Here is a 25,536-nt window from a genome sequence, read left to right as displayed (position 1 = left end):
TATTTTTCCACTTCGATATATCTTTGTGTTTTTTTGTAAGAGAAATTAAAGAAGCGCAGTTTGGATACGTGAAACTGTCCGAAGAAAGAGAATACTTGAATTCTTTTGAATTTCACAAAAAGCATAATTTATGATGTGAATGTTTTCCTTTGTGTTCATTTCTTTTGTATGTTGTTGTGCAGGTGCAGTATTTTGTACAGAAAAACAGAACATCTGCGACCCGACTTGTCCGTCTTGTATTTTTGTGATAGCTGTTTGCTGTATTTGTGCATCTCTCTCTCTCTTTTTTTGAGTGTAGTTTAATTGTAGAGTGTAGATATAGACCTCTGCAAATATAACCATAATCACAAGTGCGTGTTTTCTGTGGTCATTGAAAACTTGGTGGATATCATGTTTGCGCGCTTCGCAGGCCGGGCAGCAGAAAACACACGAGATGGAAAACAACGCTCTGAATTACAAAACCACAAGGAAAATGAGTCATCAAATCACTATCGACTGAGCTACATGTTGCAAACAGATGGTTGTTGTTTTTTTTTTATTCTCTATTTAATTTGGTAAACAAGTGTGCCTGCACGGCTCTAATATGTTTTTGGCCGGTGCGCATTCCTCCAAGTGCAGCTCAGGCCCAAATGAGCTCCACCGCTGCACCTCATGGCGACATCCGAAGCTTTGAAGTCTGCAGCGCATTTCAGCTTTCAGCGAAAAAGACATTGTTTTAATCTCAGGCTCTGCCATGTTTTAAATTACCCCCCTTTCAGTTCGAGGTCCTCTTTTACGGCCGTGCATCTTAGGAGGAGGACATACACGTGAAATAAACACTCACTGTGTGCGTGCGTGCGTGCGTGCGTGCGTGCGTGTGTTTGAAATTATCCAAGAAATAATCTTTTCAGCTGTTTTCAATCTGAATGATCTACAACACTATTTTTAGAGTTCACGTAATTATTCCATTTAAACCCATGTGCCTCATTTAAATGAAGCCATTGTTATTAAAAGTCAACAGAACTATTTCAAATGCACATACTTCATTTAAAATACTATCGGGCAAGTAGTTTTTTTTCCCCCCTTCACATTTTATCCTGACTTCCTCAGAAGTAAGCAGAAAATCTTGGAAATCTGAGTTTCAGGCGAGAGACACTTTCCTCGGTCTCGCGTTTGTTTCCTGGGATCGGCCTAAATTGCCTTTTTGTGGCGGCAAACAATACAGACAGGATGCTGTAATTTCAAAGCCTAATCCAGTGCATTTCCGCTCGGCTCGGACAAAAATGCCAGTTTTACAGCCCCTGTTGGAGCTCGGCTGTTTGTCTCAAATGCAGACGAACAAAGCAAACTCGACTAACTGGCTAGACGTCTGGGCTAAATTACTTTATGGTTTTAATGGACGCTGGTGGTGGACTCGTTCAAAGGAGAGCCATGCGCACTGTTCGGGGGGACTTTTTGCCTGATGGGCCAGTCGCAACCCCCTGCACTTCATCACATCAGTGGGCTATTAGCCTACAATTAGATGGGGAAAAAGTCAATAGTTATTGTGCATAAATATGAGTGCCTGCAGAGAAAGCTCGTCTCCAATATTACAGTAGGAAGCGGCCATAACAGGAAGTACTGCGGCGCGGCGGCTGCTTGAAGCCTCCGCTGAGGGACTTCAGGGCTGCACGGCTGTAGATTCTGAAGTCCTTTGCTGCTTTTTGTCGGTTTTATTTAAAGAAAAGGACAGGGAACAGGATACACGGCCGGCAAGGACAAATGGAGGGACCCTTTCAGCCGCCATAGCAGTCGCTCCTGATTGGTGGGTCGATGCAGGCTTAGGGACACATCTCAACACTAGATGACGCTGTTGGTCCACGTTTTGAGCAGCATCCCTGGTGTTGAAGGGCTTTTTTTTTACAGCTCTGTGGCTTGGCTGAAAAATGAAGAGTAACCTATCGATGACAAAATGACAGATACGGCCACCCGCCGCATTTTGTGTAATAGGCCGCAGAGCAGCGGTCCGGAATGCAGCGAGCTGGATGCTGTGTTGGAAACTCGATATGTGTGAAAACAAGATCATAGGTGCTGTTTTGAAATTGTTTGAAAAGTACAAAAAAATATTTATTTAAATTTGTCACTTGGACGGCCGGAAAAAATAGAGCTGACACAGTTTTACGCGCCATCAGGTTGTTCAAAGGATGGGATTTTTTTTAATTACTCATAAATATCCAAGAAATATAAAAATAAAATATCTGTTTCAGGTAGATTTAATCTACCAAAAAGCGACAGAAGGTGTGTTTACATGTAACAGAATCATGTAATATGTTTAAATGCAGAAATTCTGAATGAGAAAATGTTATACCATTTTTATTATTTTTTAATTACTATTTTCATGGTGTAATTCGAAATAATTACTCTCAAAAAATAGAATATCGACAGAACAAAAAATATAAACAACCAAAATCCATAATTACAGAAGAGAAAGAACACAAAGAAATCTTGTTTATTAAAAAATATTTTATTATTATTTTTTAAATGGCATTAAATATCCGTACAGTAAATATCAGAATAGCAGCAAAATCATCAAATCAACAACAACAAAAAACAATAGCAATAATAATAATAATAATAATAATAATAATAATAATAATAATAATAATAATAATAATAATAATGGGAGAACAGATCGATTGAAAGAGCTGCCAGCTTTTTCCCCTCCTCTCCTTCACCCTCGTCTGTTGTGAAGTCTGCAGCAGCTCAAACTCTCCAAGAAGTGTGCAACAGTGATTGGCAATCTGCATATTTATAGAGTGTGAAAGGTCCATAAATTCGCCCAGTGCGCCTTTCATATTTTACGATGATGTGTATAAAACGTCAGTAACCCCACAAAAACCACAGTGGCATATTTGGAGAGAGAGAGAGAGGGAGAGAGGGAGAGACCGCGCGACGATGGAGCTGGGAGTCGTCCGCACGTTGATTGTAGCTAAACATCCAATGTTAAATTTTATGAACTCCTCCGTGGAGGAGATTTACTGCGTATCCTCATCGGTTTTACGGGGTCAGTTAAGTGGCACCCAGTATTCATAGGTCGTGTTTATATTTGCGACTGTCGGTGTTTTACAGCGCCTGGCGCAAGTGTGCAGCCTTTGCCTCAACTCGATTACATCGAGGAGGATGTTTTGTCTCAAACTCATTATTTTTACGCGCATGCCTGTCATTCCTACAGTCTGCGGTGATTTTCTGTTTTAATTTTTTTTTTTTAGAAACCAAACTTTGGACTTCGTGAACCCCCCGAATGCTTTTCTGACCTACTGAAGCCCATGAAAGGTCAACATGTTTCCAGAAACGTCTCAAACCTTTAGGGGCTGAAAGAGTCATAAAAGTAATCTGTTTTGTGAAGGAGAAGCTTTCCCCTGCTTCAAACACCTCTTATCCTCCACGTTCAGACAACAGGCTTCTATAAATTCAGACTGTGGTGGAAATGCATCATGGTTCACAGTCTTTACATTTTAACCATTTCGAGAATCCATTGATCAGCTTGCAACAAAAGCTTTTGGAGATAAACATAACATTGATCATATTTACAGCCGCTTAGATTGTTGGTTATGATTAGTGAATCTCCTCTCAAGGTGGATATACGTAGGGCCCACGTCTGACCGGTCATGGAAAGATGAAGGGGGTGGGGGGGGGGGGGGGGGGGGGGGGGGGGGGGGGGGGCGGAGGAGGGGGGAGCCCGTGGTGGGGGTGGTTGGGTGGGAAGCTTAAAAAAAGGAAAAAGAAAGAAAAGAGCAGCGTCTGTGACTGTGCCGGTCGAGCAAGCCAGCTTCCAGCTTAGCTAACGCACATCCAAAGCACATGCCATGAGCCGGGTTTGAGACTGCAAAAGCTGGGGGGAACAGCACACTCACGACTGCGAGAGAAATCCGATGAGAGGAACGGCTCAGAGAGAGTGAGCTGCCGTAGATTGTCCAAAGGGGCAGCGTTTCTCCTAGTTCCGGTTTGTCTGCCTGTGCGCGCTGTGCGAGTTGGGACCCTAAACAAAAGGCTGCCATCATCCTAAAGGAGATATTCTACTGCGAGAGAGCCCGACTGCTTGATGCTAACTAAACATGAGCTCCTATTTTGTTAACCCTCTTTTTTCTAAATACAAAGGCAGCGAGTCACTGGAGCCAACTTACTACGACTGCAGGTTTCCACAAAGCGTTGCCCGCAGCCACACGCTGGTTTACGGACCCGGAGCAGCCGCGCCGGGCTTTCAGCACCCGTCCCATCATGTGCAGGACTTTTTCCACCACGGGACCACGGGGATCTCCAATCCCGGATACCAGCAAAACCCCTGCGCTTTGGCTTGCCACGGAGACGCAACGAAATTTTATGGATATGAAGCCCTTCCGAGGCAAACGCTTTATGGTACCCAGCAAGACGCAAGCCTAGCGCAATACCCAGACTGTAAATCGTCGAGCAGCTCTAACCCCGGAGAAGGACAAGGCCACTTAAATCAAAACTCCTCTCCCAGTCTTATGTTTCCCTGGATGAGACCCCACGGTCAGAACCATACGATTATTTCCTATTCTTTCTGTGTTACTTTGTGGCGCGCGCGCGTGTGTGTGTTTGTGTGTGTGTGTCAACGTGCGGCTGCCCGCGTGTGTATGCTTTTATGCATGCGTGCTGTATGACTGAATATACACGAGCGTGTCTCTAAACTATATATTTAAGAGAAAAATGTGAGTGAGCGAGGGAACATGATGGGGCACATATAACCTGGAGTGCACGCTGCCGTGCGTCTGCAGCACATGTCCACACAGGGCTGAACGGCTGCCTTCAAAAGTGCTTTTAAAGGCTGAATTGCTGATCACAGCTCGTGACACCGGCTCTTTGAAGTCAATTATCGTTCACATAAGATATTTCGCGAACTGTAAACGCGCTATGAGGAGGGATGAGCGAGTCATCGTTTCAGATATTATGGTGTAACACACACACCAGCAGCATGCAGAGTGACAGGAGGGGTTAGCCGGAACGCAGCACACGATTATCCAGAATCCGGGTTTTAGGAGTTTGGGGGGTAATTTGACCCACAGGCCCAATGTGGCTCAGGCTCATGCAGCTATAATCATGAGGGCTTTGTAGATATTACCTCCTCCATTCATGGATCACTCCGCTCAGGCTATCAGGCTACATTAACTCCACACAGGTGTAAGCTTCATTTTTATCTGCCCTCATACATATATATCATTAGCCTGTCCCCATCTGTTGTTACAGTGCAGCTTGATCTCATCCCTCTCTCTTCTCATACATTCCCCTCGCTCTTCTAGTCCTCTGTGTGTACGTATGAGTGAATTATTGAAAATCTCCATCAGGCTTGTACAGGCCCTGTTGCTGGAGAGGAAAGTCACATTTCTGTAAACATACTTCAGATGGACAGCAGAACAGATTGTGTTTGCAGAAAGTTTGCAACAATATGACAGAGAAATTAATGTTTATTTTTTTTACATAAACATATGGATTGTGTTCATATTTGTATTGAAGGTATAATTACAATATTGGTCGCCCAGCTGCAGCACAGCCTCTGCAGACAGCTTTGTAAATGGCACACATAGGTGTCAACTGTTATTACTGTGAGGGCGATCGTTTACAGATTCCGCACAGTATGGCACACTGTATGACTTTGTAGTTGGGATATGTGCAGACTGAGTGATGCGACCACTCTGTGAAAATCCAATCTAACCCAGTTTACACTTGGAGGAACGGATTTCCTCCGCTCTTTATCAATGAGTGTGGTTTTCTTTTTTTCTTTTTTCTTTTTTCTTTTTTTTTTTTTTTTTTGGCGTGTGTGTGTGGAGGCTGAATGACTTTTATTATTCTCGCCGAGGGCTTAAAAAGTAAATGCAGAATAAATTTCCAGGAGCGTGAATGTTTTTTATGGGACACCGTGGTCAGTCCGACTAACCTCTGGCTTTATTTCATTCAAGCCCCAGGAAGACGGAACGGGAGGCAAACCTACAGTCGCTACCAAACTCTTGAACTGGAGAAGGAGTTTCTCTTCAACCCTTACCTGACCCGCAAGAGGAGGATCGAGGTGTCCCACGCCCTGAGCCTCACCGAGCGGCAGGTGAAGATTTGGTTTCAGAACAGGAGGATGAAGTGGAAAAAAGAGAACAACAAAGACAAGTTTCCGGGTCAGAGAGGGGAGGCTGAAGCCGAGGCCGAGGAAGAGGGCAACGAGGACGGTGAAGGGGAAGAGGCCGAGGAGAAAGAAGCGGAAGAGAAAGAAGAGACCAAGGAGTGATTTTATGGTCCTTTTTATGGTTGTATGGCTGAAAAAGAGAAGAAGAAGAAGAAGAAGAGAAAAAAAAAAGAGAGGCCCCATAAACAGACGAAGAGTCACAAGGAGGCAGAGAGCGTCAACTTTATGACCACCCTTCCATTTTGTCAAGAGGGAACAGGATTCCCACCAATATTGCTGTCATAAATAGACAAAATTCTCCCTTCTTTCAATTTCCCTAACATGATGCGCATTTCCATTTGGATTTCTGTAGAAGCTACACAAACGCTTTTAGCCATTTCTTTCCTTTGATAGAACTATCGCCCTCTGCTAAAAGAGGGGGTGAAATTAAAAAACGCATGTTAGATGGAAAATGGCTTAGCTATTTTTTACAAAAAAAAATTTGCTTTTATCAATAACTGTATCAAAGCGTAGCCAAATAAGATCAAAAACATGACCAACGCCGACCTGTGTTGTAAATAGATTATAGCCTACATTAAAAAAAAAAATAAGAAAACAAAGTAAATCATTTCAAAGTAGCCTTTCCGAAATTTTAAACGAAATGTAGGCCTATAACTTAGTAGTAAGTGTTCAACCATCACCGCAGCAGTTACATTGGCGTACAGCCCATGTATAAACCATACGTTTTATTATTATTATAATTGTTATTGTTACTGTTTTACTCGTTTTCATGTGAATGGCCTAGACAAAGATAGCCATTAGCTCCTCAGACATCTTTTTTCTAGGATTACCAGGGAAATGCAATCGTATGAAATCCTTTGATGCTACCTAAACCTGGGGAAATTGCAATAGAGATTTCTGATTATAGAGATTTCATATGGTTTTAATTTTAAAGTGTTCTATATCGACATTATATTATTAAGTTATGTATGTAGCATTTACCCAATATACAATATACACTTGTTGAAGACAATTTGTGAGTCTTGGGAAGACAATTAGCTCAAAGCCAAGCAAACATTTTTGAGATTGTACCACGGCACTACCTAAACTCAGAGCTTTGCCTTTTGCAGAATTTATATTCCACTCTTGTGGCATCGCTCTGATTTGATCGCAAGCTATTTCCCCAACAACTAAAACTGCCTATAACGCACATTTACTGTGTATGATAATACCTGCTACAATTACAACGATTTTAAAAGTACGGGAATTTTTATTTTAATGTGCTGGTGATATAGCGTAGTTGTTTTGCACTGAATATAATCTTTATGTACGTCTTGTTATATATTGATGTTAACAATATGCTCGTTTCCTGGTGTTTCTCCTGTGAAAGACGGAATTGTGTGTCCCCGCCATTGTTGATGTAAAATCACGAATAAACAAGATGGCTCACAATCATTTCTGTATTTTTATTTTTATTTTTATTGACACCACAGCTTCGGTTATAGGATACATTATATTCACCTTACTCTTCACACACATAGCAGAAAAAGAAGATGTGAACTCAGAGTCATTTGGACTGGTGCGTCTTTTGTTTTTCTCCAGTATTATGTATTTTCTGATAATTTCTGCTCAATATGACCACATACAATATGACCCTGCGTAGTTTTCCACAAATAAACCAAACAATCCAGGGAGGAAATGATTAATATAGGTGGATGTTTTGATGATGCTTTGATTTTTTAGCCCCTATATGCGCCTCCACCGCTTCCACCCGGCGGCAGGAGGGCGGAGAAGCATATTGAATAGCCTCCTCACTAAAGTTTGCCTAATTTAAACTTTCCAACTTGTTCGATTAAAAAAAAAAGAAAAAAGAAAAAAGCGCCAGACATGCGTTTGCAGATGTATCTCTTTACCTTTTAAGGCGAGGCTGCGGATCCCGTTCACAGCATGCCTACTCTCCAAAGCCTGAGTCGTATTTGATTCATCCTCTTAATAAGAAACTTCCTCTCTTCTGGGAGGACATGAAGCTTTTCTTAATGAATCTTGGGATGAATAATGGCTGTTTGAGACGAGATGAACCAACATCTGACGCCTTGTGTTAATAATCAGACTAAGTAATGGCAAAGCTTGAGGGAGGCTTTATCTGGCCATACAATGCAAGGTGTTGTGTGAAACTTGTGTCCAGACAAACCACCGCGAGGCATCAGGCGTCAGGGCGGTGGAACCACAGCGTTTGGGAGGCCAAGTGCAGGTAACGCCAGGCTGCTCCTCCTCAGGCCATTGCGGATGCAGCTGCAGCTTTTCACCGCGATGCTTTGGAATAAATGGGAGACTTTGATCAGGCTGCACAAAAATCCTGCAGCCCAGACGGTGCGTCCGCGTGCAGGTCTCCTGAAGTGGAGAGAAACAGCAGCATTGTTCGATTACATGAGCTCATAGAAATCTGACGCCTCTTGGAAACATGTAATCTGACCTGCTGTTCCACCAGGATAGGATTTTCTCTTTCATTTTAAAGAACAAAAGCAGTCTGCATGTTCCTATATTTAAATATCATTTTACAACTTTTGTAGAATTATCAGGCTGCTTCCCTAATAATTATCAGAAACACAAAGCTCAGTCGTCTCTTTGTGTAATTTTAGTGCCAGGCAAATAAATTATTCAAAGTTCCTGGAGCGTCTGGCTTGTCTGCTTTTTTATCCGCTCAGTAATAAACTATTAGAAAAAGCTGGAATGATCCGTTCGATGTGCTGTGAAAGTAAATACTCCACCACTGAGAGGGTTAAGAAGCAGCCATTCCTCCAGTGAGTGTTATTTAATATTTCAATTTAGTTTTAAAAAGAAAAATAAAAGCCTACTGAATTTTATTGTTGGGAGACATTAAATAAATAATGCTATGAAATTTGACCAAATAAACAAAAACGCAAGAACTGCATCCTTATCTATACTCCATCCTTGAAAATTCTGGGGAAAATAAATTTAGAAGAGCATGTATTCCTGAGTTGAAAAGCACCACAGTGTAGTCTGTTAGAGTAGAACAAAACGAAAATATCCACGTATTTGTTTTTAATTCACCTGTAAAAATGAGGATTGCTCTGAATTTTCTGAATATGTTTTTTTTTAAATATTTAAAATCTGATTGACACTTGTTCAGGCTGATAAAGGGTTTGGTGGCCTCACTGTCAATAGACTTATTTTTTCTCGATGAAACAGTGTTGCGTCTTTTCTTCTGCTGTGTTTATGTCTTTATTTGGGTCCGTGTTGCCCTTAGAAAACTCCGGATGTGTCCCCAAGTCACAGTTCTCCTGCGCCCCGGATTGTCCCTTTGTGCATGTGTGTGTGTATGTGTGTGTGTGTGTGTGTGTGTGTGTGTGTGTACTTTTACCAGAGGGCTGTCACTCCCAATAAAGTTTAGTGTACCTGCTGTAAACTTTATTGGCGGTGTAAAGACGCGGCTCACATGGGCCTGCATCTTTTGTGTGCGCGCGCCGTGTCTCAGTGTGGAGATCACGGCCTGCAGGAACAGGATGCGCCGCTCATCCCAAGTATGTGAAACCAATTTGTTTACCTTTTACTTGTGTGCAGAAATTTTTTGTTCTATTCGCCCAGGCGGCCGCGCGTGGAGTGATGAATTTCCAGGAAGGCCACGGTCCTGCTTCCTGTGTGAGAGATGAAAACCTGCGTGTTGATTTGAAAAGAATAGATCTGTCTTCTGATCCGCGTTCACCTTAAATCCTCTCACTTATTCTGCTGTTTACTTGTAATCTGTATATTTAAGGTGAAGAAATTCACTTCGAAACCCTGTGAACACATTTTGTTCTTATAGTTCTTGTCTGTATATTATTGCCTTCCTTTGTTGCCAGTTTGAATCATAGATTTCGCTTTTGGAGGTTTTCTCTCTGACCTGCAGCCTCTCTTGTTTTCAGTCGTGTAAAACAACAAATTTGCCGCCAATTAGTTAAATCTTGCATAATTCTGGTTTTATGTTTGCACCTGAAGCATCTAGTTGATGCTGGAAGTGTGGAGCAGCCAAACCTGACATCTGCTCACTGCCAAGTGAGAGACAGGCCCGAATATGGAAGTGTAGTTTCGCCTAATTGAAGTTTAATTAGACCGTCTCTCAGACTCTCCGCACGTCTCCCCGTCTCCTCCGTCTCCCTCCTCTCTTCCTCTCCTCCCTCACCCACTTTTATTTCCCTCTACCCGTTTGGCTTGGGCACATCATGGCATTACAGCTCGTCCACCAGGGGAACTGTCATATTTTGACGCATGTCCGATCTGTGACATACTGGAAATTTCTGCGTCGCGCCCCATATTGTGTGGTCGTTTTTAGCTCTGTGCAATCGAAAAAACGATAGGAAAAGATGGGTGCAAACATTCCTGGTTGTTAAAGGGAGAAATTTACAGCTGAGTAATAAAAGTTTACGACTGAATCCTTCCCGTGATTGGCTGCGGCGAGCCACGTGGCGCACGCTCTATGAACATGAACTTTATGCTGTTGTCTATTCTCTGGTCCTTCCCTTGTATCAGCAGCAGACCCAGCTGGGGTTGAAGAAACGTCTTTTTTTTCGTTCCTAGAATATAAAATATATGTTGCACGGTCGTCTCGGGTGCTGCTGCGCGCGATATTCATCCAATATCCGACTTCCTGACAGAGGGATCTTCGGGACAGTCGCCGCCTCTACCAGCCGCTGCCTGCCTTTATCCCCCCCACCGGAGGCAATAAAACCGCGACTGGGAAAGCAAAGGGAGCAAGCAAGCCCAGCAAGAAAAGACTTTTCTCCGGCAAACAGACGCCCTGCCTGTCGGCGGACTGTGAGGACGAGCGGCCGGTGCGCGGGAGATGCGCGCGGTGTTGACGGTCCCCTCTCGCCATCGTGACCCCTCAGCTGCTGTAGGACCACAGGAGAGCCTGCTGGGGTAAGATTACACACCTCTACGACTCCTTCTCTGTGGTTTTCCTGCTCTGCTGGTGGATCAGCCGGTGCTTGATGAGCATGGGATGATGAATGGTGCAGAAGAGGGTGTGTGTGTGTGTGTGTGAGATCATGAAGTTGAAGGTGTGTGTTGTGTGCTCTGACCTGACCTGTAGCCTGGGAGGCTGCTGATGCCCGGAGCGGTTGTCATTAGGCCTGCCTGGCCGCTGTAGCAGCACCTGCGTGGATACTAAACGCTTTATCCTTCATTAACCCGGCATTGGAGCGTTGTTGTGCCAATCTGTGGTAATAAATTGCCTCGTGATAGTAAACTTTCTCATCACTCACAGGCCCTTCTGACCAGGCAGTGACAAATTATCCCCGGAGCTGTCTGATGAGCTCTAATGACGCCTTCTTTTCATACTTGTTGTCACTTGTTCATCCCAGTTTGTGCCAAGAGCTTGAATATCATCTATAAGACATTTTCACGCGCGCTTGTCTTTCTGTCTGTCTCTCTTTCTGACACATAACACACACATATGCATCCACGCACACACACACACACACACATTGCATCTACAATGTACACACTGGTAGCTCGCGGCAGTGCCCCCTAGCGACCAGAGGCGCGGGCTGTGGAAGTGGGCGGGTGTTGAGGCTTGTTGTTTATGGCTGCTGGTTTTCGGCGGCGGTTCACTGCGGATGTCAGCTGACCCCGCTCATACATCGCTGCCAGCAAGTAACTGCAAGAGCTGACACCGAGGAGTGTTTCCGACCGTCTGATTTGTTATCGTCACTTTGGGGAAGGACAGGTTTTGCACTGTTTTATTGTTTCTCCCGAATCCTGCTCTGAAATGATGAAATGCAGCGGCCGCGTTGAAGATATTGCTCCGTGACATAATCACTGACGACAGTATGAGGAGGTGACACGTCATTTTATTTCCACCAAAAGAGAAAAGCCAGTACAGATGTCCCCAATATCCTCCACGCAGCAGCAGGTACACACCAGATCCGCTCAACAAGCCTCTGTTTCTGAGGCAGTCAGGCATAATTGATGCACATGGATGATTCTGAATACACAAAACGCATCAGGGAGCTCTTTAATCTCCAAATATAATTAATAAAAATGAAAAATAGCCATATCATTATTAATAGTAAATTATCAGTATTTGTAACAACGAAAACATTCAACAGGAAGAACTTTTATAAGAAGGTGAGACAGAAAATATTTTAGTGGGTATTAATTAAAATGACAAGCTTGAAGAGTCAGAAGACTGCTCAGAAAGGGTGTGTGTGTGTGTGTGTATGTGTGTGTGTGAGTGTGTGCGTGTCCATTTGAAGTTTTTCCCCCCTGAAACCATCAAAGCCCAGCCTGTTCAAACGCCCCTCCGTGCTTTATTATTGTCCGTGCAGAGACAAAATATTGTGGCTTGTAATAAAGTGATTTGATGTGTTTCTGTCTCAGCAGTCCCGCGTTTCTACCCCGTAAAATACAATTATTGGAAAAGCGTCGTTGCGCGAGCCTTTAAAGTCTTATAACCTACTGTTACACACGATGTTTGCTTTTCCCTTATGAAACATTGCTGCTGCAATGGATCGTGTCCTCTGCTGCCCAACGCCATGCCTGCAGAGAGGGAGAGACAGAGAGAGTGCGTTTAATAGATGCCATTTGGGCTGTAAGGTAAATCTTGGTTTAAAATAAGAGGGGAAAACCACAGTCTATTGTTTTGCCCTGCAGCGTTTTTAAATCCAGAGATAGGTCCGCATAAAACTCCATGAAGTCATGAATCTGTCCGCATCACCACATTTAGAACCTCACTTACAAATCCCGACAGGGCAAAAATTTTGCCTTCTAATGGTCATAATTTATGATGTGTGGATCAACATGCGCTCATTGGGCAACAGCTTCCTGAGTGCTTAACGAGCATAAAGTCGAACACTTCCGGACATTAATTGGGCTAGCCAGCGATGGTAAAGTGCTTATAGAGGGCTTTACATTGTTAGTATGTGAATTACTCCTTATTAGTAAGGTTAGAAGCGGGGGAGAGGGGGGGAACGCATCGCGGGCTGACCAGGCTTCGCCTCCCTCGCTTGTTTTTAATCATGGCTGATAATGTAGAAAATTTTAGGGTCCCCTATAACTAATCCAAAGTAATGTTGGAATGTTAGACACTGGATGCCATCAGCTGAAGGAGAGGGGTCGTGTTTTTCGTGGATGGGCCCTGTTGTGCTGCAGGGGAGCGTGCAGGATAAGGCCCTGCGCACAGGAGTGCATATTTAAAACCACTCCAGCATAATAATAATAATAATAATAATAATAATAATAATAATAATAATAATAATAATAATAATAATAATAATAAATGCAATTCAAGACTTCAATACGCACAGCCGTGGATAACTAGGTTCCAAATTAAAAGCATTTTCCATGCATTTAATGCTAACTATTAATTCTCATGGTTAGTACCTACCACGCGTTTATCAATAATTTATTATTTTTTTCTTCTGTCGTCTGAAAACTTCCCGGCTCCTCCATTCATCCCTGGCCATAATGCCCCTTGAAAAATCGGCTCCTTCCCTTCGTGCGTCAAAAGCCGTGCATGTGATTTGCCTCACGGGCCGCAATAAAACACTAAAACACGGAGGAAAGAATGACCTTTCCAATTCTGCGCACTGACACAACCTCTGCTGCATTCCAGCCTCTCCAGTCCAAACTGTTCAGCCCTTATTTACAGCCCAGACTTAAGGGATCGACGTGTTTGTGTCGTGTGTGTGTGTGTGTGTGTGTGTGTGTGTGTGTGTGTGTGTGTGTGTGTGTGTGTGTGTGTGTGTGTGTGTGTGTGTGTGTGTGAGAGAGAGAGAGAGGACAAGAAAAACCAGTGTTTAAAAAAATACAATAAATAGTGCGTAACTGCAAAACAAGGGAGCAGACCGCAAAAAATAGTTCTAATAAATTCCATCACGTTGTTTTAAAGGGTGAAATATATTAACTTCACAGTGACGACCAGAAATGGTTAGAATTGAGGAAAAGATTTCCTAATTTGAATACACGCGATGGGAAAATCAGGACAAATTCTAAACAAAGTGGAGAAGAAAATTCGCAATATGTCACAATTTAAATTGTGAAAATTAAAAAGTTGGATATTAACTTTTCAAAATCCCATTTGAAAAAAAAAAACAGTCAGATTTTACGCAGGACTGACGGTGGATTTTTAATCCAGGTTCAGACTGCGTGTCCGTGTTTTTTTCCGCTCATCAAATGATATCTGCTTTCAAAGTAAAAAAAAAAAGCAGGAAAAATCCTCGCGGGACAGGAATATGAAAACGCTGCTCTGTCCAACTTTGGCGCTTTTTATTCGCCTGAAATCTGCGCTGCGCGGATGTCACATATGGCCCCGAATAGGTGAAGGGAAACTTTTATTGCACCAGCTACTTCCTTCTCTTTGTTCTTGTCTTTTTTATGGGCTATTCAGGATCCCAAACAACAGACCAAACAGTGTTGCACGTTTAGGCTGCACGTATTCAGTCTATTGAAGGAATCAATGAGGTGAGCCAGTAGGCGGCTGTAGCCAGCAGACATTTTCAATGGCTCTATTGATTATTATATTGGTATCTATTATGGCTTGGTTGCAAAACGCCGGGATAATGTGAATTATCGTAACAAGCGTATTTTTCATGTAGTTTAAAATACTTCTGTGAATAAAAAAAAAAGAAATGCGCGCTCATCTGTCTGGAATAAAGAGATTTAATAATAGTGAGAGAAGGAAAATTAAAAAGGAGTGACTGTTTAGTGAATTATCACAAATAGGTGCATTTTTAAAAATCACACTCTTCAATTCAGCACACGGGAACTTTTTTCTTTCTTTCTTTCAAGATTTAGGCAAAAACACCTCAAAAGTCATTTCCAAACCCATCATTTGCTGTTGAGATAATTATCGGTTCCTGTTTCCTCTGTGTCTGTGTCAGAGGAATGTCGAAGTATGATGAGGACAAGAAAAAACCAGTGGAACATCTGCATAAGCATTTTTTACGCGTAAAAAAAAATGAAGACGAGTCTGCTCCTCAGTGAGGAGTGAGAGAGAGACTATACCTGAGACCTATGAACACCGGGCACTGCTGGCCTGTGGGTGACTTTTTTTTCTGGACAGCCGCATAACAGATTAGATTTTCCAAGATGGTGGTGGAAATCATCTTCTCAGACGCAGTTGATCGGCTCGCTACCTGTTTGCGAGATCATCACCCCCTCCCTGCTTTTCCCCCCTCGCTTTTTTTTTTTCTGTATAAGCCTTCACATGCTGTGCACTGCTTTCATTTTCTGAGCCTCTGAGATTGCTGCCTGTGTTGCAAGAGGCTTTGCTGCAGAGATAGTTGTTGGTGAGCTGGGGAACGTCACTTGTTTTATTGCCCTCACAGAAGAGAGACCATAAACGCATTCTTACCACCTACACCCTCCCCCAGTCCACTGCAAAAGCATGGAAATTGCTCACGTGCCCAGATAATTCATACACAAAGGAAACATTAACACTATTTGAAAAAAAAACTCATTGATGTGGCTGAAATAAACTATAAATGCCAATATTCATTTCAGTCCTCATATAAATGCAGCGGGGGAAGTGTGGGGCGACTGGAGCCTATATCTCTGCAGTGGTGTTGTGGAATTTCAAAAAAAAAAAAAAAGGAAGACTGAGTAGTACACACACACACACACACACACACACACACACACACACACACACACACACACACACACACACACACAGAGAACAACTTAGTATCCCACTTAGGGTTTTTCATTGCACCCTTGTAAACAGACCTAATAGTTTTCGCTCTGAATTGCGCCATTTAAGACTGATTTAGTCGTGATTTCTTGTCTTTTTATTCAATATTCATCCATTCCCCCTGAATGTGATGACTGTACTGACTGCTCTCAGCTCCCCTCCGCTCCGCGCTGTCTCCTTTAAACACCACATGCTCCTTTAAAGTTCAATCCAAAAAAACTTCTCATCCAGCACAGGCTGTGTAGTGCACCCCTCCAAGTCTACGTTGTGTTTATCGGCATTTAGCACTAATGTTCAAGCTCTGAGCTAAAAGCTACAGTTTCCCCTCAACTCCTGCCTCTCAATTGGTGGAGAATGGTCAGCTGACATTGTCATATTGTCTCTCACCGAGCCAAGCCTCGGCTATAACACTCGGGTTTGTGCGTCTTAACCGGAGATTGGAAATTAATAATATTGAATCCTGAAAGTAGCACCACGTCCACTTAGAGAGGCAAAAAGTCGAGGGGAAAAAGAAGACCTTGGAGAAACGTGTGGTTGGTTGACACAGACGGGAAGGAGATTTACTGAGAAGGAGATTGAAAAGAGACCGATAAAGAAGTGGGGAGAGTTGGAGAGAGGGTTACAAGCAAGGTATGAATTCTTATTTCGCAAACCCGTCGCTCTCCTGCCATTTATCCGGTGGTCAAGACGTCCTGCCTAACGTCCCCCTGAACTCCACCACCTATGACACAGTCAGACATTTTTCGTCGTACGGTGCCGCTGTGACCCAGAATCGGATATATGCACCTTTCTACTCTCCTCAAGATAATGTCGTGTTTGGGTCTGGCAGGGCACAGTACGAGTATGGATCAAACGTGTTTCTTCAGGACAAGGACGTGCTGCCCAGCTGCAGGCAAACAAACATGGGACTCAATACACAAAGCCACATTGCTCAAGAGTACAGTCTGGATCAAGGAAGAGCAGGAGCCCAGGAGCAGAAAAGTAACATCCCGATCTACCCGTGGATGCAGCGAATGAACTCACACAGCGGTGAGTTTTACTACGACAAATAAATTAAGGAAACGGGCCAGTTTTACGATATGTCTTACCAAGAGAGTAAGTTACTTTTTATGGCCCCATAAAACATTACTGTATCCCCTCGACTTGTAGATGGGCCTTTACATGTGCAAACAAACAGCTTTCATTTTAAGAATGATATAGTGACCATAATCAGTAGCGTGAGACCGAGAGGATGCATTACTTTCATAATTTTATGTAATAAAGCAAAGATGCCCTTTGAGATGAGAGCTGCCTAACAGCTAAAATGTGTTTATTTTTTGCTCTGATTTAGACTGTATTTATTATTCCAGCAACGAGATGAGACGCACGCGTAATTGCTTTGAAGTAAAACCACACGCCATGCTTTATTTTCCTCTTTAATGTGAAATGTGTGACTTCGCGCTGGAAACGCTGAAATGGGTGACTTTACTTTGTATCCCAGCAGGAGTGGGCTACGGGACAGACCGGCGCAGAGGACGTCAGATATACTCCCGCTACCAAACCCTCGAGCTGGAGAAGGAATTTCATTTCAACCGCTACTTGACCAGGCGCAGACGCATCGAGATCGCGAACGCGCTTTGTTTAACAGAGCGGCAGATCAAAATCTGGTTTCAAAACCGACGCATGAAATGGAAGAAAGAGAGCAACCTGACCTCCACGGTGACTGGAAGTGAACAGACAGGAGGCTCTCAGGAGGAGGAACGCAGTGGCGCAACGCAAGAAGGGAAGGACGAGGACAAGAAGAAAGAATAGTGGGAAAAGAAGTGGAGAAATAAAATAAAAAAAAAAAAAACACCTGATGACCATTAAAACCCAACATAACTACCTAAAAATCTATATGGACTTGAGAGCGGCTTCACTGCATGATGGCTACCCCGCAGCTCTCCCACTTTTATCTCATGATGACCACAGGAGTGTTGAGCCTTAGAGATCCAAATTATTTCATCCACAGTAATTGCCCTGTGACATTTGAAGCATTGATTTTTTTTTTTTAATCATTATTATTATTGCGATGTCACACTTGTATTGTGGAAATAAAAAGAAGTATTAATTTCTACCTTGTATCTCATGCCAGGAAATCTATGTATTCAACCCCCCTACACCCCATCCATCACTGTGAGCTCTTTGATCACACCACCAAATACAGTGTTGGTCTGACTAAACTCATTATTGTACATGCACATTCCACGGAAGGAAAAGGAGCGGGCGGACACTTGATCACACTATAATCCAGTACTTGAACAGTCCGCAAGAACAAAAAAGAAGAAGAAGAAGAAAAAAAATCCCTGCATTGTCTTGGAAGTTGCACGGACAGAGTCCAGTTCACACACAAACACAAATGCAATGTCTGTATATAATACAAGTATCAGTATATTACGTAAATCCAGTAAAAAAAAGAAAAAAAAACTTCTTGTGCATTTAGCCGCTTCGATATCGCTGCATAAATTGCGCTTAGCCCCCTTTTTTCATCATTTGACTCAATATAGGCTTTTCTTGTGAGATGGATTTGTACACTAGTAATTCTTCACTTTTGTTTGAGAGTTACAAATTCATGTTTTGTCATAATTGTGTATCATGGAATAAAATATTTGTAAAACTTTAATCTTCGCCTGGGTGTTTTTTGGGGGGGAACATTGCACTGTCAGTTGACTGCACCAATCCACGTTTCTCGAATACGCACCAGACTGCAGCACTCCAAGAACTAGGAATTTGCTACTTTGTAATATCACCATGCCTTTTTTTGGGCTGGTAAGGCAAAATTAATTGGCGGACAAATTGGCAGCTTATGGGACTGTTAAGTAAAATTTTGACCTCTTAATTATTGACTTTTGGACTTTATAATGACCACTGTAGAAGCACGGGAATGAGCCATTGTCTTGTGGTGTGTTGCGCCACTATCACGTTGCTGTAGCAGCGTTATTATAACACTGTAACACAAACTCACCGCGATATTAGGTCTGACGGCCGTACGCGTCGTGTGCGTAAAATTATTGGCACCAAGTGAGCGATGTATTTTATTATTATTATTATTATTATTATTATTATTATTATTATTATTATTATTATTATTATTATTATTATTATAGTGGATTAGTGTAGGACTCGAGGCGTGCTGGGGGCAGAGAGCCTGACCGCTCCTGACCGTCTTGCCCCATACCAGACACCAGATGACGCTCTTGTCTTACTGTCCTGCCCTTTTTGCGCTAAAGATCCCTGCCTGGTCCTCAACAACCAACAGCTCAAAGTTTACCGGACACGTTTCTGCTATTCATCAATATCCCCATTGAGTATCAAAGCCAATTTATGACTGGCCAACATGTGCACGTGATCCCATACAAATACCCCATATTTGGGCAGCGCACGTCGGATCAAGAATTAAAAAAAAAGATACCAAAGCCTACTCCACCTATAAATCGTGGATTATTTTTTTTTTAGGGCAAGACAGCTCTGAATTTTCCAAAAGCGGCAACAAAGAAAAGCAATGACCAACAAAAACAAGGAAATAGCCGCAACTTACATCCCGCAAGCCTGTCTAGTTTGAAAAGACTCGCCGGTAGTTCAAAATGAGCTCATATGTTGACAGCTCCAGTCTCAGGCAAACAAGCGAGACAACTTCTCCTAACACTATGTTTAGTTTCGATCTGTCCGGGCGCAGATCCAGCCCGTATGAGGGTGTTAATGTGAACGGGATATTCTCCTGTCCCGTCCCCGCGACCTCTGCCGAGCGGGAGGAGATGAAAACAAGCCTGCGTGGCAGCGCGGAGCCTCCTCTCCCGCCAGGACCACAGATCACCATGGTCTCCACCAGCTCGTCCGTGGACGCAGGCGGGTTCGACTACGGCGGCGGCGGCGGCGGCGGCGGCGGCAAGCTTCTGGGACGCGGGGCGGACAGGGAGCCGGAGAGGAGCGCCAGGTCCGGCGGCAACAAGAGCCAGGAGTGCGACAGGAACGCGGAGAGCGCGCAGGCGGTGAAACGAAACACAAACGTTAACCAGCGTCAGGAAAGTGAGCCGCGGCCGCAGATTTATCCATGGATGACAAAACTGCACATGAGCCACGGTAAAGTTTGCCTATTTTTCTAAAGTGCGACTAGGATGCTTTCCCTTATTCACTCTTAACGCCGCTACACTTCTTTTCGCTCGTTGCAGTGTCCCTCTTGAGTTTTATAGGCCAAACGCAGGAAATAATAAAAACTCGCGGTCATAAATTTTATGACAAAGGCATCCATTGCTCGTAAACCTGCTCTGTTACGGTGAAGAGGTGATCTGTGGGGTGATTTATGGTGGTATAATTGGATAAGAGAACAAAACTGCGATAAAACTATGAAATAATATTACAAATGCTGCCCTAAGTATTAGTTTTTTGCCTTGTTTCCTTTATGGTCTTAGTCAAGCTACATGTTTTACATCCTCAGAGTCGCTGTCAGAGAAGCTTTAGCCTTAAATTGAACTCTGGGAAGCACCGATGCCCTGACCCAATCGTGAACTTTTCACCTCTAAAAGATTTGAATAGGCATGTTCCTTCTCCATGCCTTGAAACCACTGGATGACTCTTTGAGCTGTTGGCTGGACACTGGGCACGTTTACTTAAAAAAAAAAGAAAAAAAAAATGTTATGTGCTCATCCAGATCCAGCAGCACACAGCAGGGAGGCTGCATTTATTTTATTCGCACGGCTCCAGGCCTGTTGCTTTACTTAGCAAGCAGAGCTTAAATGAGGTGAATTTATCTGGAAAACGTCGCTTTCTGTGTTCTAATCCTTCTGCTTATGATCGCACATATCTGTTTTTTCCTCCCACGATATTAAGGCGAGGCCAGTGTTTACAGGGAGGCCCTCGTTTTCACACATATTATCAGCTATCTTATTTTACAATAAAATGAGATTTATACAGAAATCACTTTGTGTGTTTAGTGTGAAAGTACGAAGCCCCTGAATTCTGTCCACTGAATTTATTTATAGGATGTAGTTAACCATCCTTATCAGCGTGGCATAAATTTTTATTGGACAAATCCACAGTAAGTGATGTCAGGTTAAATTAGGTTGTATAAAAAATATTTGATCTTTTAGAGGGGTGTAAAACGGGTCCTAAATTACCAGAATTTTTTTGTCTGCAGTGCTTCTTTTATGCCTAACTCATCTTTCTTCTAATGCAATTTTATGAGCATTTTATTTATTTCTTATTTATCACCATTCTGCTGCTTCTGCTGCTGAAAGCTAACTGATTTTAATACCACTTCAGAATCGGAGGGTAAGCGGTCCAGGACCAGTTACACCCGCTACCAGACTCTGGAGCTGGAGAAAGAGTTTCACTTCAACCGCTACCTGAGCCGCCGCAGGCGCATAGAGATCGCCCACACTCTGTGTCTAAACGAGAGGCAGATCAAAATCTGGTTCCAGAACAGACGAATGAAGTGGAAGAAGGACTCAAAGATCAAAGTGAAGGAGTAAAAGTGCACCAGTGAAACCGTGTGCACTTTGGGTTTTTTTTTTTCTTTCTTTCTTCTTCCTCCTCCTCGTGCACAGCGCTGGAGTGCCGCCTGACCTTCGGATGAACTGCTATAGGAGCAATGACATCATGACACCGCTCCGCGCGCTTCATCACCAATTATGTGTCACTTGCTGCAGTTTGGGACCTAATGTATTGAATATCACTCACTTTGATCAATCGGTTTACATTTCTAAATTAATTTGCTGCCCATGCGATGATAACCTCACTTTACTTTGCACGAGGGGAGCAGGAGGTTGAGGGGAGCCGCGTCCTGCACGCTGCGAGGCTGCAAGGTCTGCACAATACTCATTAGGATAAGAGGAGGCAGAAGCCTGCATCTTTTTAAACTCTTCATGGACGTGTGACAATAATTGCTAAAATCAGTGCATCGAATAATGGCAAAAATAAACAAAATAAATGGTTTCTTTTTGAGACTATCTGACATGTTGCAGGTGTGTTGTTGAATGTGTGATGTCTCTGTGACTGGATCTCTGTGAAGGCGTCATTATCCATGTTGTCTGTCATATTCCTGTGAATCTGAACCATTATGTACAACTCAGTGACATGTGTGTTATATTACTGTAATGTGCAATTAAAGTATTTCTCTCCCCTTTGTAAACTCAAGGTGCCTGGTTAACACAGAGGCCTGGATTAACTGGTAGATGGCCTGTTTGTTGATTGTAACCAATAAAGTCTCATTAAAAAAAAAAGCGAGAGAATGTCCCAGTGTCGGTATGCAGTATGTTCATGTCTGGATTAAACTGCTTGTATTCAATGCATTGTGTGTCACAAGTCTGCGCAACTGAGCTGCTAAACTGAGTTTCTTGCAGCTCAGTTCTCGTTGGTCACGTTTGTTTAGTTTGACTCGAGAATCTACAGAATTTCATTGACTGACAAACGCGCTCTGAAGTTTAAGGCCCTCATAAAACTTTATTGCCCCCTTTTCCAGCTCCCCGCCACAGCCTCGCGCCGCTTCCTGTTTGGTCAGGGAAGGAAGGGGACACACCAGCCTGTGATAACACTCGCCCCACAACACAACATGGATGCAAAACTTTGGTTTCCTTTGGCCGCAGACGACGGCGCGTCGTCACTGCTGGGGCCATATGGCCACTTTATGATATCGCCTTGCTCTTTAATCCTGGCATCATTACGCAGTAGTTAAAACAACACTAGGACATAAAACCACGCCAGTTGCTGGGTGCCTGCTTTAACAGAAGTATGACGCAGCGTAGCCCAAGGTTATGAGCTAATTCCTCTCTAGCACTACTTAAAGAAAATAAAAATCAACTCACCTCTCAAACTAATAGCTTCTTATTGAACTTCCTTGATGGTTATGTGAACCGGTCAGCACAGCGTCCACTTTCTCTGCGCTCTGTTGGGCCTAACCTATATGTGGACAATGTATTCAATCCCTTTTTGTATGTCTTTCTTTTAGGGTATTTTAAAGTTTACAAGGTTACATATGCCAATTGCCTCAAGCTGGGCCTGTGAATGGTGCATAGGAAGCACGTGGTGTCATTTAAGTGGGTTTTATGGCCTGGAAGAGCTGACAAACCTTCGATATATACACATCATATATAATCTTAACTGTCCGGAATCGCAGCTGCCGGCTTCCCCTTATCGGAGGAAGAAAGGGCTTTGTGGCAGTGGGGATGCAGTACCTTTCTCCGGACTGAGTAGTCGGGCGGTGCGGAGGACTGAGAGCTGCTGCAGTAAGTTGCTTTTAACTTTGACTTCAGGCCTGCGACTGTTGTTTTTACCCGGCGAGAAAATAATGCTTTACTTTACGCTGGTGCTAGTTTGATGGCAGATCTGTTCAAAAAAAAAAAAAACTAAAATAAAATATTTATATTGGAAATTAATCGTTAATCTTATAAGTATTCATGAAATTATTTCATATTTCAAACAACAGTTTTCACTTGTTTCAAATTGCATTTCTTATTTTTCATTAGTCAAAATAAAATAAAAAAAAACGATTAAATGCAAGGATGCTGACTGTGCAGGCGTGTTCTGTGGATGAGTAGATTCAGTGCAACTCGACACATTTTGCATGTTTGCTCTGCAGTTAATTGTCAGCGAGTGAAAGTGGAACTTCTATTTTAATGCCATGCAACAGATTTGAGCCACAGTAGCAGCCCGCTTAATTCAACAGTTTGCTTTGCAGTGGGGTCCTGTCTGTAGAGAAAAGTAAATATTTGAAAGAATTGTAACAGTGAGGAAAATAAAAAGTCAGCCAGAACTATAAAAAAAAATCATCTGGCGTTCCGCCTCAGTATCTCTCTCTCTCTCTCTTTCTCTCTCTCTCTTGCCCACCCTCACACACATGCACGCGCGCGTGCGCGCACAGTGATGAAGGAAATTATTCTAATTTAATACTAAGAATCGCCGCGTGAAGCTGTGAGTTAAAAGTAAAATGTGATTTTTTTTTAAAATTCTGTCTTACGATGCGCCTGTGCTGGTTTGAAATTGGCAGTTCGTCCATATATATATATAAAAAAGGAGCTGATTTGATTACATCTCTCCATTCCTGTTTCACCTTGACACGAGGTTATTGCTGCTGCTGCTCACGAGGCTGATGCGCCTGTTGGTTTAGGGTCATGTCTGGGCCAAGGGAGGTTTCATTCAAAGGCGCTTTTGCAGCGCAGTTATGAAGAACATCCAAACTTTGTGTGGCACACTCAGTGAGACAAAAAAGAATGTCGAACGTTTATAAAAGTGGACATTTCCAAAACATATTTTTTTTCACTCTTAAAATAATAATCTCCTCTACTGGATGAGACAACATGTTCATTTTCTATTACTTTAGGACGCATCGCGTAATTGCGCATGCAGTTCAGGATGTTCTGTTCTTTTATTTAATGCGTGAAATTGCATTTTGGTGCTGAGGTTTGATCAGCTGGGTTTTGTGCAGCAGGGTGTTGATGCAGCGTCAGTGGCCTTTTGATTCAGTCCCCATCCAGGTTGTGCATCTGCAGGATTTGTAGACAGTGAGTTTAAACGTTGCATCCACAATGTGCATTGTCTGGGCTTCGGTGTATTTTGTAGCATTTGAATGTTTTAAATCGTGCTTCATTTTTGAATGTCTGTGCAGGTTTGCAGTCAGGCTGAGTTATACACTTTCAATAGGGGGCACTGTGCAACACGCTCCTGTGCGGGTGATTCCATACAGGGGCAACGTGTCCAAAAGTGGACACCGTCATTCTACTCTTTTATTGCAAATATCCAATTTTATCTTACCCTATTTATTATTACATTATTTTTTCCTAACAGATTAATAGGTATTTTAAATTTGACCATGAAGAAATATCATACAATATTAAATAGACGTAAAATAAAGCCAAATTAAATTATTTTAGTCATGGAAAATATCATGATAAAGGGAATAAAAATTACTGAATGTGTTTTGACATCCGAAAGCAAGTTATGTTTCTTTTTTAATAATCGAAATTATTTTATCATCAAGCCTTGTGGCAGTTACTAAAAAGTTTAATGCAGTCTTCATTCCGTCATATCAAGGTAGTCCAGCTTCAGTCCGCCCGCTGTCTCTACAGTAAAAGTGAGACAGGATAAACATCCGTTTTCACTGCCATGTTCTGTGCTGTTGTATTCCTTTCTTTGACCTGTGGAGCTGACACTGCCATCATTCAATCCACGGAGGTCATTTCCGGGTGAGCACAGACTTCCCTTTGTCTGAGCCGAAAATAAGAACCATAAAGTCCCATTACACCGTTCCTGAGCGCTGCAAGAATTTATTTACAATGTGAAGACAAAGTCGTGATTTTTTTATTGACTGCTCGTCATAATTCAGCCGAGCTGAAGTCGAGGGATTTCTATTCATAGAACATTTGCCCAAGGAAATACCAAAATGCTTGTAAATTTACTTTTACTGTCTGAAAATGACCCGTCCTAAATTTCTGTCCTCGGTTCTTCTCGTGCTGGAGCAGCGCGCACATGTCAGAGCTGTTTTCTAGGACAGCCTGCCTCCAACAGATAACAAACCGAGGGATCATTAACAAGAAGGAATAACGCAGCATATCAAACCGTTTCCTTTATTTAATTAGACAATGACAAACACACAACGGGAGGCAGAAAAAAAAATGAAAACGTGCAACGTGTAGTAATGTAGTATTATATATATTATATAAGAGATTTTTTTTCTTTTTGTGTTCTGTTGTTTTAAATGCACGTTTTA

The 25,536-nt window shown here is 42.8% G+C and overlaps 3 protein-coding genes across 4 annotated transcripts; all 3 read left to right on the top strand.

Moving 5' to 3' along the window:
- Positions 1-3,796: 3,796 nt before the first annotated feature.
- hoxc8a (homeobox C8a) lies at positions 3,797-6,289 on the top strand. Its single transcript, XM_030119655.1, has 2 exons — positions 3,797-4,509; positions 5,934-6,289. The coding sequence occupies exons 1-2, from the start codon at positions 4,074-4,076 to the stop codon at positions 6,248-6,250; spliced, it is 753 nt and encodes a 250-aa protein (XP_029975515.1). The 5' UTR covers positions 3,797-4,073; the 3' UTR covers positions 6,251-6,289.
- A 9,960-nt stretch (positions 6,290-16,249) lies between these two features.
- LOC115407771 (homeobox protein Hox-C6a) lies at positions 16,250-18,116 on the top strand. 2 transcript variants are annotated; one of them, XM_030118259.1, is made up of 2 exons: positions 16,250-16,847; positions 17,302-18,116. In XM_030118259.1, exons 1-2 carry the CDS (start codon positions 16,451-16,453, stop codon positions 17,607-17,609), a joined length of 705 nt encoding a protein of 234 aa, XP_029974119.1. In that variant the 5' UTR covers positions 16,250-16,450; the 3' UTR covers positions 17,610-18,116. The 2 variants fall into 2 exon arrangements, with proteins under 2 accessions (XP_029974119.1, XP_029974118.1); XM_030118258.1 differs by having other exon boundaries at positions 17,299-18,116.
- Positions 18,117-19,312: 1,196 nt separating this feature from the next.
- Positions 19,313-22,005, top strand: hoxc5a (homeobox C5a). Its single transcript, XM_030118260.1, has 2 exons — positions 19,313-19,916; positions 21,096-22,005. The coding sequence occupies exons 1-2, from the start codon at positions 19,421-19,423 to the stop codon at positions 21,302-21,304; spliced, it is 705 nt and encodes a 234-aa protein (XP_029974120.1). The 5' UTR covers positions 19,313-19,420; the 3' UTR covers positions 21,305-22,005.
- Positions 22,006-25,536: the final 3,531 nt, after the last annotated feature.

This window comes from Salarias fasciatus, chromosome 20 (assembly GCF_902148845.1).
Source record: "Salarias fasciatus chromosome 20, fSalaFa1.1, whole genome shotgun sequence".
Classification (NCBI taxonomy): Eukaryota; Metazoa; Chordata; class Actinopteri; order Blenniiformes; family Blenniidae; genus Salarias; species Salarias fasciatus.
Note: the sequence above shows the minus strand (reverse complement) of the source record. Positions and strands in the feature narration are given on the sequence as shown.

Bases quoted from the DNA above. Each gene is read 5' to 3' on its own strand.
- hoxc8a (XM_030119655.1), top strand. From the start codon at position 4,074: ATGAGCTCCTATTTTGTTAACCCTCTTTTTTCTAAATACAAAGGCAGC. The intron at 4,510-5,933 runs GTCAGAACCATA...ATTTCATTCAAG, and splicing joins TCCCTGGATGAGACCCCACG to CCCCAGGAAGACGGAACGGG.
- LOC115407771 (XM_030118258.1), top strand. From the start codon at position 16,451: ATGAATTCTTATTTCGCAAACCCGTCGCTCTCCTGCCATTTATCCGGT. The intron at 16,848-17,298 runs GTGAGTTTTACT...TTTGTATCCCAG, and splicing joins GCGAATGAACTCACACAGCG to CAGGAGTGGGCTACGGGACA.
- hoxc5a (XM_030118260.1), top strand. From the start codon at position 19,421: ATGAGCTCATATGTTGACAGCTCCAGTCTCAGGCAAACAAGCGAGACA. The intron at 19,917-21,095 runs GTAAAGTTTGCC...ATACCACTTCAG, and splicing joins AAAACTGCACATGAGCCACG to AATCGGAGGGTAAGCGGTCC.